Here is a 14,683-nt window from a genome sequence, read left to right as displayed (position 1 = left end):
TTCACCTCAACTGGAAGAAGGCTTCAAGGGCCAAGGCAAGGATCCCAGGGCAGTCCTCAGATTGGTCCAGGTGCCCAGGATATCCTGAAAGAGAGCAGAGGAGAAAAGTCAGATTGCTCTGCAGGCATCAGGACAGCTCCAACCCCAAACTCCAGGCTTTGCTTTCCTCAGGAATGGAAAACTCCATGCCCTATGCCTGCACGGTTCTCCTCTCAGGCAGTCCCACAACACGTTCCCCAAATCCCATCCCTGGTCCTCCCACTGTAAGGGTAACTTACACAACTTTTCACTCACCAGAATTCCTTCAGCAGCCAGATGTTCCGGCAGCTCAATGGTTTTGAAGCTCCTCTGTGCTGCCTCCATACAAGTCCCTATAATCTGGACCAAGAAGAGTTTTCCAAGGTCCAATGGCTGAAATGGCAAAAGTCAGGCTGTTAGTTCATAGTGAGGTGAGGGCTTCTCCACTTCAGAGACTGCATAATTGGGGGCAAAGGCTACAGTCAGTGGGCAGAGGCTCTGAGGGATCCTGTCCCTACTCTTTTGTTTTCCCCAGTACTAACCTCAGGCTCTCGCAAAGCCTTGAAGAGCTGTGGCACAACTGTAACAAGAGAAGGACATGGGGACAGGTTAGTTCTTCCCTTAGCAGTTTCCAAGTTTATTCCAAGAATCTTCTCCTTAATTTCCCTGCTTCTACACTCCTACTACAGGGGAGGCAAACCCCAGACCTTGGGGGCCAATCTTGGCCTGCAGCCCCCAGAATGTGGCTTACAAGAGAATGTGGCCCTCTATTTGACAACTGTCCCCCAGCCCTGTCCTATCTGCCTTCTGTTTCCACTAGAAATGCTTCCTTTCCTCTCTCAGTCAATAGCATCTTCATCAGACCCCACAAAACTGGCTGGCCACTGGAGTGGGTTACCAGATGAGCCTTGGGTCAGATCCAGCAGTCTGCCTTTTTTGATTATTTTTTTTACTAGCTTCCCCTCCCCCACAAATCCTATACCCTGAGCTACCACCCTAGCCTATTCCTTCCCTTCCAAAAATGGTGCGTGGGGGGGGGCTCTTGCTCACCTGGTGCCACAGGCTGTTCCTGGCGCTGGAGCGGGGCCACTTTGTTCCAGGCTGTTCATGTTTCCTGTTCCTGGCAGGGCCACTTTGTTGCTCCTTTTTAGTGTCCAAAATTTCTCAGTCGCCTGAGCGTAGAACAGATGATGCAGAACAGAAATACGTTTAGCCTAATAGAGACCTGCCAGCACATCCCTATCCCTACCAATTCCTTCCATCTTTCTGCAGTTGAACGAACTGTAGGACTTCTTAACAGAGGCAGCCAAGAGCATTCAGGACTTGCAGAGAAAGGAGGTACTAACTCCTGCCATTCCAGGACTGAGAGAGCCTGGCTACCATAGTTCATGCCCTGGTTGCTTCAAGACTGGATTACTGCCATGCACTGTATTAAAAATTAAAACAAGTAAAATTAAATTAAAACAATTGAAATCAAATAAATCAAATAAAAGTCAAAATGAGAAAATCAAAATAAGAAAATCAAAATCCAAAGCCTCTCCTAAATCTCCTTCCGCCATCCGCACCCACACCTCTATCTCTCCTGATCTCTCCTCACTAACCCACAGTGGACACCTGTAGTTGGTGGCTTTTAAGGGAGAAGCAAGAGATGTCACAAAGGAGGGCAAGTCATTACCGTGGCAACCTTGACCCTGGGCCAATCTTGCCCCTCCTGATGTTTCTTCAGAACTTTGAAGCACCTGCTGTTCTGTCTGCAGCTTTGCTGAATCTTCTCTTTGGAGTTCATGTTTTTATATCAGATCATTTTTCATTCAGCCACATTTCCAAAGGGAGACAATCCCAATATCCCTTTAAATGCAGTAGAAGACTCCCAAGTCTAGGGGGTGTCCATAGCACAGGATTAGACAATCTGCTTTGCATGCAACATCATCCTCATCCTCATAGATGACAAGATCTGCAGGTGGGGCCTTTTCTCTTGGGAATGACCCTTCCCAGCTGTTACAGCCTGAAGACTGCTATCTCTATGGCCATCTCCAAAAGCAACTTATACATAGCCCAGTGGTGCATCTAATGTAGAACTGAATTACTGAGTTTTGTAGAGACAGCACTGATTGATATTCCGGGCAATGGATTTGCACCTGTGTCCTGCTTGTCTCCTGTAACCTTGAATTGTCTGGTCTCTCAGCAATCTGTAACAGAGTTCCCATTCAGGTCTCAAACACCTTTCGGTCACCACCTTCCGCTTAAAAAGATAGGAGGGGAGAAACCTGCATGAGGGCAATGAAAGCAATTAGAGGTCTCCTGGATGGAGGGATTTCCATAACAGGACAGATTTTAAAAAGATTAGGACAATTTAGTCTGGAGCGGAGATGAGAGCGTTGAAGATGGCAGTGAGTAAGAAAAGGTCAGGCTGGGCACTTCTGTTTATCCTCTCCTGTATTTCAAGGACAAAGGAGAGGCTGGTAGAAACCTAAGTAGGTTACATAAAGAAGCAGGCTTCTCTGCTATCCATAACAATGCAGGCACCAAAATATAGATATCCTTGAAAATTCACTCTCCTCCAAATTTTTTGATGCAGTTCTCGAACTCCAAATGTGTTAGGGGAAATTGTATGCAAGAATGTGGACATCAAGGGAAACTGCATACCAAAATGTGCATATTAAGAGCAACGTGTATTAAATTTTATTTTATTTATTTATATTTATATAATATATATTAGAATGCTAGTGAATTTTCAAGAAGACTTTTTTTAAGGCAAACTGATGTGGGAATGTGGTTAACTGAGCTCAAGACTTAAAAAATGAAGAAAAACTGGCATTGTGTTAGGAGAATGGAAATAAAGAGGAAAGACGCAGATTTGGGGGTAAACCAAGTCCCCTCTGTTATCATATTTGCCTGAATATAAGCAGCACTCGAATATAAACTGCACCTTTAAAACTGGAGGGGGGGGGGAAGAAAAAGGAAAAATACCTGAATATAAGGTGCACCCTTCCTTGCTGCTCCTGGCTGCATACTGAGTGGGGGACACACTGTGTTTTCGGCGGTCTTTCCCCTTCCTCACTCTTGGGGCAGAGGACGGGGGACTACACATGGGGCGGGCACTACTTTGCCGTGCTCCTGGTGCTGTTTGCCCTGTGCTCCTGGCTGCATACCGTAAGGTCACGAATATAAGCCACACTTTTCACAGTCGTAATTTAGGGGGAAAGTGAGGCTTATATTCAGACCAATACGGTAACTACAACTAAGGACCTAAGAAACGCACGTCTCAAGAGCTTGTACAAACATTTAAACTGCTTAAGGGAAATTGGACCATATGTGCAAACATCTCAACTCTCTCTCAGACTCCTAAGCCTGTAATGCAGGGGTGAGCCTACCCTGCAGGGAGGCCTTAACCCGCAGGGCCAAGATTTCGCCAAAAGCACAACATCGTCTGACTCATGCCAAAGCAGTGCCAAATGCTGGGACTAGACCCCCTGCAACTTTCGGCAGTCAAAACCCACGTTTCACAGCATCCCACAAAACGAGCCCTCAGCGCCCTAACCCATGGGGGTCAAGAGTTTGCCAAAAGCCCGACGTCGTCCAATTCACTCCAAAGTGGCACCAAACACAGGGATAAGGTCCCCTGTAATGTTTGGTGGTCAAAACTCCATGTTTCATGGGACTCCACAAAATGAGCCATGCTAGTCTTAATCCCAGCTCTTGCTGCCCCCAGGGGTGTAGGAAGGGGGTGCGGGGTGTGTGGCCTATCCTGGGTGTCATCCCTGAGGGGGTGAAACATCCCTTCCTCCTCTCTGCCTCTCTTTCAGTACAATTGCCAGGAATCTCCCCCCCCCCCATCTATTTTTCATTTTAAAAAATGTCTTCTGTTTAAGATCTGGTTTAGCTCTCTCTGTGTCTGTGTCTCTCTGGTTTGGCCAGCATGAATGACTTTCTCAGAATTGCCAGCAACAAGAATACTAGTGTGCATTTTTTGTTAAAATCACCATCATCATACAAAGCATCAAAATCCAAAACGTACTACATCTCCTGCCACCAAGGTTCACCTACGCATTCACAAACTCTGAAGTATATAGGATTCTCAAAATAAACTCTCAAAAATTCATTATAAGGAATCATCTTATTGTTTTCATGGTTTGAGACAGCAGTGCAAATGCTTTGCTTTGGGATAAAATCCACCTCGGAAAGGCAGCACATAGACGAAGTTTTCAAAAACCCTCCCCACCCACACGTAGGGACTAATTTTCACAAGAGGCTGAAGTCCCTTTCTCTGCTTCCTCTTCCTCCAACTCCCATTCATCTGCCCCATTACTCCATCTGCTAATTGCTTGCAGACCCTTCTCAGAGACAAAGAGTTCCTGTTCCTGAAGATGCAAATCAAATCCCAATTCTCCTTGGGCAGATCTCTTGACGCTGCACATGAATATACATCTGCATGTTTGTTTGGCTGGGTTCTTTTTTGTTTGTTTGGCTGGGGAAACGCTGGAGGAGCTGGAAGTGCCTTGCCATTGCAACCTCTCCAGGAAGCTGAGAGGCACACACAGCTGCTCTTCTTCTCCTCCGTGCACAGTGCTACACTGCCAATTAGCAAGGTTCTCCTCTCAAGTCAAACAATAGGAAGAGGCTGTCATGACACCAAAGGAATGCCTGCATAAGGGTGGGTTTAGCACCCACTTGAACCCATGGCACTCTGATTGCAGGAGGTGAAGCTGAGATCATGGAAGTAGGAGAGGCAGCCTCTTTGAAGAAATTGCTTCCTTTTATCTGGAGATATGGATATGCCTTATAATTTGGAAGGGGATGCGTTCCAAATCAATGCAGATGTATTTCAGCTGATATTTTACTCAGAGCCTAGTACCTAGAGGTCCTGGTAGAATTTCTCAGCAAGGCTAGGTTAGTCAAGTCACTTAAAATAATGTTGATGCAGTCCAGTGAGAAAAGAAATTCTGAAAATTCTTTAGTGGGGAAACTGAATGCAGTATGTAATTTGAGGAGAAAGGAACAGAGAAATTTTGTCTTACTTCTGGTATTGCACATAGCATGGAGACAAACAACTAACTATATAGAGGAAAATTCTCTCAGACCTACACAGCCAATCAGTGAGGATCATGCCACTATGACTAGTTGCTAAGCAACACCTTCACACACAGCCCTTGGATAGTTGACTAGCATTGAGAACTAAATTAACCCCTTAAGTTAGAGACTGAATGATCTCTGGTTTTGCACTTCCAACAGACTAAGCATTATCATTAGCAACTGGCAGTCTTGGTCTAAATCTACCCCTTAATGGGACAATGCTAACAATTAGTTAGCATCCAAGTTTCAACCCAAGTTTCCCCCTTTTATTCCCATTGCCGAAACAGGGAAGGGAAATCAGACACAAGAGTATGTGTTAGCCCTATCAGTGTCTTATTAAAAGACTGGCTGGGGATGATGGGAGTTGAAGTCCAAAACACCTGGAAGAGCGCCAGGTTGGAGAAGGCTGAACTGAATCATCCAAGAGATCCTAGAGTCGTACTGCCACTACCCAACTTGAGCATCTAGCCCCGAATGTGAATATTTGCAACTAGACAAGAGTTGATGGCCTTCAAGGTTCAGAGAAGATATCTTAAAATGTAGCCACACAACAGTATCCCCCTAGGTGGCTGCAGCATTAATAATCTCCAAGGTCCACCCAGTCAACTTGTTATGGCTAGGTGGCATTGTAAAGAAGGGCTGAATACCTCCAAGAACCTTTCTTACATTGTAACAGAAGAGGCATCTTCTCCTGTGTATGGAAGCAAAAGGGGAATGCATTTTAAGATGCAACCAATCTCCACCCCCAGAGTATGGTCTGAAGGAACATAGAGCTAAGCATGGCCAAACCTAGCCAATGCCCAGATGAGCGATTGTGTCAGAGCCACATGTATACAACCTTGGGTTCCATGATAGAAGAAAGGCAGGCTAAATACATAAGTAAGAATATAAATTAAAAAGAAAATACTTTTTTTAAAAAAATAATTGACCCCTATTCCCAATTAATCATGCTTGCCTTTCCAATCAAGTAAGCTTGTGTAAACTGATTGACTAAATCGCTTCTGCTATGTATTGTGCTAGCAGTGGCTCTATGGTGAACACAAGCTTTGTAGCGAAAAATCAAGGCAAAAAATTCATTGCTTTTGTCAGCAACTCAATGCGGTGTTGAGTTCTGGCTTCACACCAATTTGGAGGAATAAAATTAGGTAGTGACACTTAACAGAGTCTGTCAAGGTCATCAGCCACAGTCAGAGCCTTTCTAGGAATGGGATTGGAGGCCTTGTGCTGTTACTGTGTTGCAGACCTACTTAGCAGTAGCTGCTTGGTGGCAGGTTCTGAAAGGAGAGAGAGAAACTTTTTTATATATTTATAAATGGGACTTGATTCTGCTGAATTCATTTCAATAGGCTGAGAAACAACAAAGTCTGATGGGCCAGAGGTTCTGGCTGGTTGGGAATGACAGTTGGGAGTTAACTGTCAGTTAGGAGAGACAGTTGGGGAAAGTCAGACAATGAAGGAATCCAGACAATGCTAAAGGGAAAGTTAATGACTAAGGCCTGAATATTAAGCTGGTTATCCCCAGTGTGTTAACAATACTTTGCTGGTGGAGATCAGAAGAACGGAGCCAGTGGCTGACTTATTTTAAAAGGCTCTCTCCTCCTCTTATGAGAATTATAGGGACCCTCAGGTACGAATGGGCCCCCTGCACTGGTCTCTCTCAAGGAAGGAAATCCCTTCACCCAAAGGATCTCATGATCCTTCGTTCTTGATGGAATGGCATAGGCAATGCACCAGGCAGGAACTGACATAGAGGCAATGCTGATCTCAGCCACATTTTCATAGATCATAGAATGATAGAGTTGGAAAAGACCCCAAGGTTCATCTAGTCCAGGAGTCGGCAACCCGTGGCTCCGGAACCGCATGTGGCTCTTTTACACCTTTGCCGCGGCTCCGGGGCGGATACTAGCGAGGGGAGGAGGCGCATTGTGCGCCCCAACACTCCCCACTGTGGCGGGCGCTGTACTGACTGTGACATCGCATGGGGGTGGTGCGTGCATTAGTCACGCACCTTCCCGACGTCACCTTCCTGCCCGCCCGCCCGCTACATTGCAAGGGGCATGTACACTGGTCACTGCATTGAAAGGGGGCATGTACGCTGGTCACTGTTTTGAAGGGGAGTGAAGAACACACACACACAAAAAGGTAACTTGTTAATTTAATGTTTATTTCTATGAGGAGGAGTAATTCTGAGGGGTCAAACAAAGAAATAATAAAAAAGTGACAAAATTATTTTTATAATGACGAGTTTTGCGGCTCCTAGTTTTTTTTCCTTCGGAAATGGGTCCAAGTGGCTCTTTTTGTCTTAAAGGTTGCAGACCCCTGATCTAGTCCCACCCCTTGCAATGCAGGAATATGCAGCTGTCCCATAGGGGGATCAAACCTGCAACCTTAGTGTTATCAGCACCACACTCCAACCAACGGAGCTATCCAGGCTGACATTTTGCCTTCACCGCTCCCTACTGTGTTGTGATCATTGCCCTTCCCTGCCCTACATATAAACTTCCCCTTCCCATTAGCAGACTTTGTGACAAATCACTAATTGTACACTGCTCATCAGTTGCATTCCTTGATGCACATTTATAGAGGGCTTTCCATTTGCAGAGCAGCTTGTGTTGTATTTGTTTGTTGTATTCATACCCCACCTCTTAACCAAAAAGGTTAATGAGGCAGCTCACAGCATATAAAAAATAAATCACTATAAAGCATTTGGAAGCGAGAGAGAAAACAAATAATAAGGAAAGCAATCAGTAACAGAAATCAAATAAACAGCAGCATCAAATCATGTTAAAAGCAGCGGGGGGGGGGAATGGTTTGTTTATATTCTTTCTAAAGGTGAGCAAAGGAGGATCTGGATGAAGGGACAGGAGGCATTCTCTATACAAGGTGCCATAATAAAAAAGACCCTGTTCTTCATTGTCACCCTTCTCTTTTCAGAAGCTGGGGCCATGCTCATCTTAATGGTCAAGCAGCCTTGTGTGAGTACAAGCAGGGGTGGGAGGCCTCCATTTATTGCTGGGTTGCAACTTCCATCCTCCTTGACCATTGGCTGTGCTAACCAGAGCTGGTGGGAGCTATAGCCAAACAACATAATGCCAAGGTTGCAGGTTTGATCCCCATATGGGAGACCCGTGTAGAGAGCATTGCAACCAATCAATCAAAGACTTTGGACCCAGCTCTACCATTAAACAGAGTGAGGCAGATGCATCAGGCAGCAGAGACCAAACCAATTGGTCTGATTATGTATCTTGGCTTTGGTGGGTGAAGGAGGGAGGCACATGTTGCTTCCTCTCCAGCAGCAGGCAGGGCCTGCTAGATATGCAGCAGTTCTCACAACAATCCTGTAAGGCCAGTATAATTATTGCGAGGGAGGAGGGCTGAAGCTGGGATAACAGTGTCTTGCCTAAGGCAGCCTAGTGAGATGTTAATTATGGTGAGTCGTGAACCAACAACTTTCTAAATTGTATACCTATTCACTATGTTGGCTTCCATGTTGAAGAGGGCAGACTCTATCCATATACATCTCCACATGTAATTCTGAGCCTCTGGATTCACATCCCATAGCACTCAGGGTTCATTCACACTTTACTTTTCCCACATCTAGAAAGCATGGGGCAGAGATGTTTCCCTTGCCCCATGTTCTCTAGGAACAGTTCCAAGTGGTTTTCCATTTGTGCTGCCATTCTTCCCGGAAAAACACACTCTTTACCATTGAATTGTCAACCAGCAGAAAGCCCGATTGACCTTTACTCCAATTCAACAGTAAAAAGTGGGAAAGTGGCAGAACAAATGGAAGCGTGGATGAATGCTCAGAGGCATGTAACTTTCAATCTGCTGGCACACCTTGCTGCCAGTCTGTAAAAAAAATTGAAACTGGAGGTGTCATGAGAAATGATGTCAACAAAAGTGGGTGCCCCTGTTCAATTCCTCATGAGTACATTCAAGCCAGCAAACGTCACTTTGACTCAGACATTATCTGCTTCCATGTCCTCCACTACCACCAACCCCAAGAGCCAAAATATCTTGGGATATTGGGGGTAAAAAATGGAGGCAGGTAGTGGTTTCTTGCTTGAAAGAAAGTAGCAGGTGTATCATATCCCTGGCAGAGCATTCTTTCTTACTGAGGATGTAACTGGGAAAGCGCAGCATCCCTAGAAGGAAAATGATGCTGTTCCATTTCTACCAGGGAGAAAGCCCTTTCGCATCTATATGGTCTTCTCCCTGATGGAAATTAGTGCCCATAGAACCACATGAGAGTGCTGGGAGCTGTTGTCTGGGTCCCATTCCAGCAAGAAAGGATCCTCCACCTGTTACTGCCCATGCATCACATATGAGTAGCTTCAAGGCTCCTTTCCCCCACCAAAAGGAAGCATTATGGGCCCTTGTAGTGGAGGGAGTGGAAAAATCAATTTGGCCTCTTGCAAGGTCGCAAGCACTCAAGCAAAGTTTTGGGCTTTTGCTAGTGCTCAGGCCAATTTCGGGCAAACACTCGATCCATTTCAAGCAAAGGGATGCTTGTGCATCCTTCTTTGAAATGGGGGAAAGTTGCTAGTTTTGCATATTGCATGAGATTAGCCAAACCCCACCTTCTGACTCAAAAGCCTGAATTTGAGTTCCAAGCAGAAAACTTTGTAAATGTTGCTGGATTTGAAGAGCTTTTTTATCCAAGGGCATGCATAACGCTTCCTTTACCCCCCAAAATTGTACCCTATGCAAAACAAATGCACACACACATTAGATATACTCAGAAATGGGCTGTTAGTATGCAAGAGGCTCCCTGCTGCTGCGTAATCTGTTATCACTCACTCTCAGTGCACTTTATTCAAAGTGTGCACCCAACCTTAGCTTTGCAAAAAAATATGCAAAGGTCAAAATAACAAATTGCTTAGAGATTATAAAAATCCCATTTCCCATTCGCTGGAATCTATTCCCAGGAAGCTTCTAGTAATTTGTTGTTTTCACCTTTCTGTCTATTTTCATACTCTGCTTTGCTGAGAAAATGTGCTATATGAGGATCCTTTCATTTTCTCCTGCTGCAAAAGTTAGGATTTTTTTTAATGATGATGATGACGACAGGGGAAACCCATGTAAAACTTTTGGGTTCCAATCCACTTAAAATTAGTCAAGACTAACCCTTTGAAAGGGACGCGGGTGGCATTGTGGGTTAAACCACAGAGCCTAGGACTTGCCAGTCAGAAGGTTGGCGGTTCAAATCCCCGTGACGGGGTGAGCTCCCATTGCTCGGTCCCTGCTCCTGCCAACCTAGCAGTTTGAAAGCACGTCAAAGTGCAAGTAGATAAATAGGTACCGCTCCGGCGGGAAGGTAAACGGTGTTTCCGTGTGCTGCTCTGGTTCGCCAGAAGCGGCTTAGTCATGCTGGCCACATGACCCGGAAGCTGTACGCCAGCTCCTTTGGCCAATAAAGCGAGATGAGTGCCACAACCCCAGAGTCAGCCACGACTGGACCTAATAGTCAGGGGTCCCTTTACCTTTAACCCTTTGAAAAGAATAGAACAAGCTGATCATGACTAATGCCATTGTTTCCAAATGGGACAATGTCAAATTGGACATGACACCAGACATAAGAGAATCTCCCAAGCACAGGAGGTGGGTTGAAGAAGTCACCCCACCCCACCCCCCAGAGCAGCTAGCTCCACCTCTGCACCTGGCTAGTGTTTCCAGGCTGCTTCAAAGGGTCTTCCAGGACCTTTTAAGCCCACCCCAGGGTAACTCTCAGCTACCTTTCTCCCCACCTCCCTGGCCACCAAAGCAAATAGCATCTTGCCTCACCATGTCATCTATCTTGTTTCAGATAAGCTCATGTGTTACCTGACAATTAAGAAGCAAAGAAAATGGATATGAACACCCATAAGGGACAATGGATGCAACTTGCCACCCTCCTATAGCATGAGTTGGTTGGGATACAACAGAGCTGTAATTGAGATGCTGATAAGGGAAGGGTACCATTTAGTAAAGTGTTCCCTCAAACAGTGTGAATGATCTGACAAGGGGGAGGAGTGCAAGGGTGGAATTAATCGCTACCTGAAAACAATTTCACACTAGACTAAACAGGGGAAAGATTTTTTTAAAAAAACCTGAGATGCCTTGTATGGACTGTTTGTAACCCAAGCTTTGGTAATAAAACAAACAAAAAATACACAATTAACACGAACTGTGACCAAGAGTTAGGGACGCGGGTGGCGCTGTGGGTAAAACCTCAGCGCCTAGGACTTGCCAATCGCATGGTCCACAGTTCGAATCCCCGCGGCGGGGTGCGCTCCCATCGTTCGGTCCCAGTGCCTGCCAACCTAGCAGTTTGAAAGCACCCTTAAGTGCAAGTAGATAAATAGGGACCGCTCTCCGGCGGGAAGGTAAACGGCATTCCATGTGCTGCGTTGGCTCGCCAGATGCAGCTTGTCATGCTGGCCACGTGACCTGGAAGTGTCTGCGGACAGCGCTGGCTCCCGGCCTACAGAGTGAGATGAGTGCACAACCCTAGAGTCTGGCAAGACTGGCCCGAACGGGCAGGGGTACCTTTACCTTTACGTGACCAAGAGGCTCTCAATAAGTAAAGACAACATTCCAAAGGCAGAAAGTGTAAGGAGCAGGCTTTTTCTTGTGATAAATGTTTACTGTAAATGCTGTGGTTGCTCCATAATTTCTCCTCAGTTTCTTTCCTCCGATGAGTTCAAGATGCCCCTACCTGCCCACGGGCTGTCTCGCCAAAGTGGTGCATGCTCTAGTTATTTCCTGCTTGGAATACTGCAATGCACTCTACGTGGGGCTACTTTTGAAGGTGACTTGGAAACTGCAATTAATCCAGGATGTGGCAGCTAGATTGGTGACTGGGAGTGGCCACCGAGACCATATAACACCGGTCCTGAGAGATCTGCATTGGCTCCCAGTACGTTTCCGAGCACAATTCAATGTGTTGGTGCTGACCTTTAAAGCCCTAAATGGCCTCAGTCCTGTATACCTGAAGGTGCATCTCTATGCCCATCGTTCAACCTGGACACTAAGGTCCAGCACCAAGGGCCTTCTGACAGTTCCCTCAATGCGAGGTTACAGGGAACCAGGCAGTGGGCCTTCTCGGTAGTGGCGCCTGCCCTGTGGAACACCCTCCCATCAGATGTCAAGGCAATAAGCAACTATCTTACTTTTAAAAGACATCTGAAGGCAGCACTGTTTTAATGCTGTATTGTGTTTTTAATATTCAGTTGGGAGCCGCCCAGAGTGGCTGGGGAAACCCAGCCAGATGGGCAGGGTATAAATATGTTGTTGTTGTTGTTGTTGTTGTTGTTGTTGTTGAATTAATTATCTGTGGTTCTCCCCCTCCTCATTTTATCCCCCCAACAACCCAGTGAGGCATGTTATGCTAAAAGAGACAGTGACCAATGTCACCCAGCGTGCTCCTTGATCGAGTGGGGATTTGGTCTCTCAGGTTCTCATCCAATACCCTAACCACTAACGTGCCACGATACTTTGCATTTTACAGACATCAATGACTCAAGTGGAATGCTGATTGACAGATGACATCCCATGTATTATTTGACAGTGACCTGCTTCTGATATTTCATATTTGACGCCTGCCAAAATCATCAAGAGGTGGAGAAATGTCATTGGAGGAATCATTCCAGCTGACCCTCCACCCTCTGCCTTTGGAAGCCTTACAACACTTGGGAGGAACCTTTGACCCTTCAGATGTTGCTGGATTACAATGCCTGCCATTCCTTGCCATTGGACATGCTTGCTGGGACTGATGGGAGTTATAGGTCAGTAACAGCTGGAGGGCGGAATGTTCCCAGCGCCTGTCTTCCAGGAAACTGTTGCAGAAGAGAGACTGTGACCAATGTCATGGGATGAACGTCTACCTGAAGGGTAATGTCAAAGGGGCAGCAGCCCTTTGGGAAACCAGGTCCTAGACATCTGATCACACTACTGTAGCTTGATTCTTGGCTAATTTGTAGCAGACAAACCCAAAGGGACTGTTATATCCAGGACCAAGATGAAACTGTTCAAGCTCTCTTGCTATTTTTGCAGCTTCCAGGAGGTCTAATGCTGCCACATATTATCATATTATCATATTGAAATGTTGGGGGTTTCAAATTTTGTTACATTTGTCGTATGCTGCTATTTTACTGTTGCTGTTACTATGAAATCATTCTTGCAGGTGTTTATTTTGTGGTGCATTCTTTTTCTCAGTATTATAAGCCACCTTGAACATAATCTTTTGGATGGAAAATGCAGCATTCAAATAAAGCAGCAGTGATGATGGTGAGACACCGACAGATTCGGAGATCTCAATTTATGAAGTGCAATTTCAGAGTCACCTGGAAAATTCTATTTTTGGCTTTGAAATTCAATATTCACCAGCTAAATGGCAAAGCTGAAAATCCCAGCACATAGTAAATATTTTTCAAATATTAGTTTTAATTGTTCACATAGATAGCAGGGAATACAAGAAGATGGGGGTTGTAATCTGCTAAATCCTACTGAGAGTAGACCCACTGAAGTTAATGAATCTAAATTAGCCATGTCTATTAACCTCAGTGGATCTGCTTGGCATAAAACTTAGTTGAATACCACCAGTTATGTTATGTTGTTATGTTATGTTGTTATGTTATGTTATGTTATGTTATGTTATGTTATGTTATGTTATGTTATGTTATGTTATGTTATGTTATGTTATGTTATGTTTGTTTTATCTTTTATGTTTTAAGTTTTATGTTACTTCTAGTGATGTGAAACAAATCCTCTGTTTGTAGGAATCTGAAAAAGAGGGGGATATTATCCATAATGATAGGAGGGGGAATGACAAGGAGGATAGTAACCGTTGTGAGCAGATCAGTGAGTCATGAAAAGAGAAAAGCTCCAACTTTAAGAAACAAAGTGTATGCACAAGCATTTTTTAAAAAGCCAATAGCAGCACTTATATTTTTTTTTGCAGGATCGATCAGCTGTACTTCAGTAGTCACAGCTTGCTTCTTCCTTTGGAACAATGCCTGCCATTAAAGGATGCACAAAGTCAGGTGAAGGAGGCAAAGAACTTCTTAAGTGAAAAAGACACCTTGCTTCAGGTTCAGAAAAGGCGAACTGCTCTCCTGGTGTGTGTTTTAAAATGTATTTTTAAAGCCTAGACCCTTTCTGATTTTTTAAACAAATATTGACAACACTTCATACAGTGTGATCTGCACACTTCTTGGCTGTTGGATTCTTCTATGTTCTTTTGTTCTTAAGTTTTAAAAATGTGAGGAAAGAGAAATGAAACTTCCTCCACTCGTGAGGTCCGACAAGACCCAAAATGGAGAGCAACTTTTATTATTTAGTATACCACCCTATCTATATCAATAGATATAGATATATATCTATTGATCAATAGATATAGATATATAGCATTGATGGATTCTTCCTTATTTCTTGCGCAACGTCTTCCCAGAAGGCTCCCCTTCCCCTCTTTTCCTTTACTTTGACTTGTCCTTTTATTTACAAATATATATAAATAAGCAGAGGGCAAGTTTTTCTTTTTGGCCTTTCACCAAAATACAACAACACCATACTCACCTTCCCACAAGGAAAACTGGGGAAGGGCAGAGGT

The 14,683-nt window shown here is 44.8% G+C and overlaps 1 protein-coding gene across 1 annotated transcript; it reads right to left on the bottom strand.

Annotated features, from left to right (window-relative positions):
- Positions 1–6: 6 nt before the first annotated feature.
- On the bottom strand, positions 7–2,121 carry LOC310833011 (uncharacterized protein; the record flags this gene model as incomplete). Its single annotated transcript, XM_083715369.1, has 6 exons — positions 1,703–2,121; positions 1,158–1,190; positions 1,069–1,114; positions 561–598; positions 295–411; positions 7–84 (listed from the first exon to the last, which is right to left on the bottom strand). The coding sequence occupies exons 1-6, from the start codon at positions 1,802–1,804 to the stop codon at positions 7–9; spliced, it is 414 nt and encodes a 137-aa protein (XP_083571495.1). The 5' UTR covers positions 1,805–2,121.
- Positions 2,122–14,683: the final 12,562 nt, after the last annotated feature.

Source organism: Podarcis gaigeae (assembly GCF_964106915.1).
Source record: "Podarcis gaigeae genome assembly, chromosome: 15".
NCBI lineage: Eukaryota > Metazoa > Chordata > Lepidosauria > Squamata > Lacertidae > Podarcis > Podarcis gaigeae.
The sequence above is the reverse complement of the archived record's forward strand: the minus strand, read 5'-3'. Positions and strand labels throughout refer to the sequence as shown.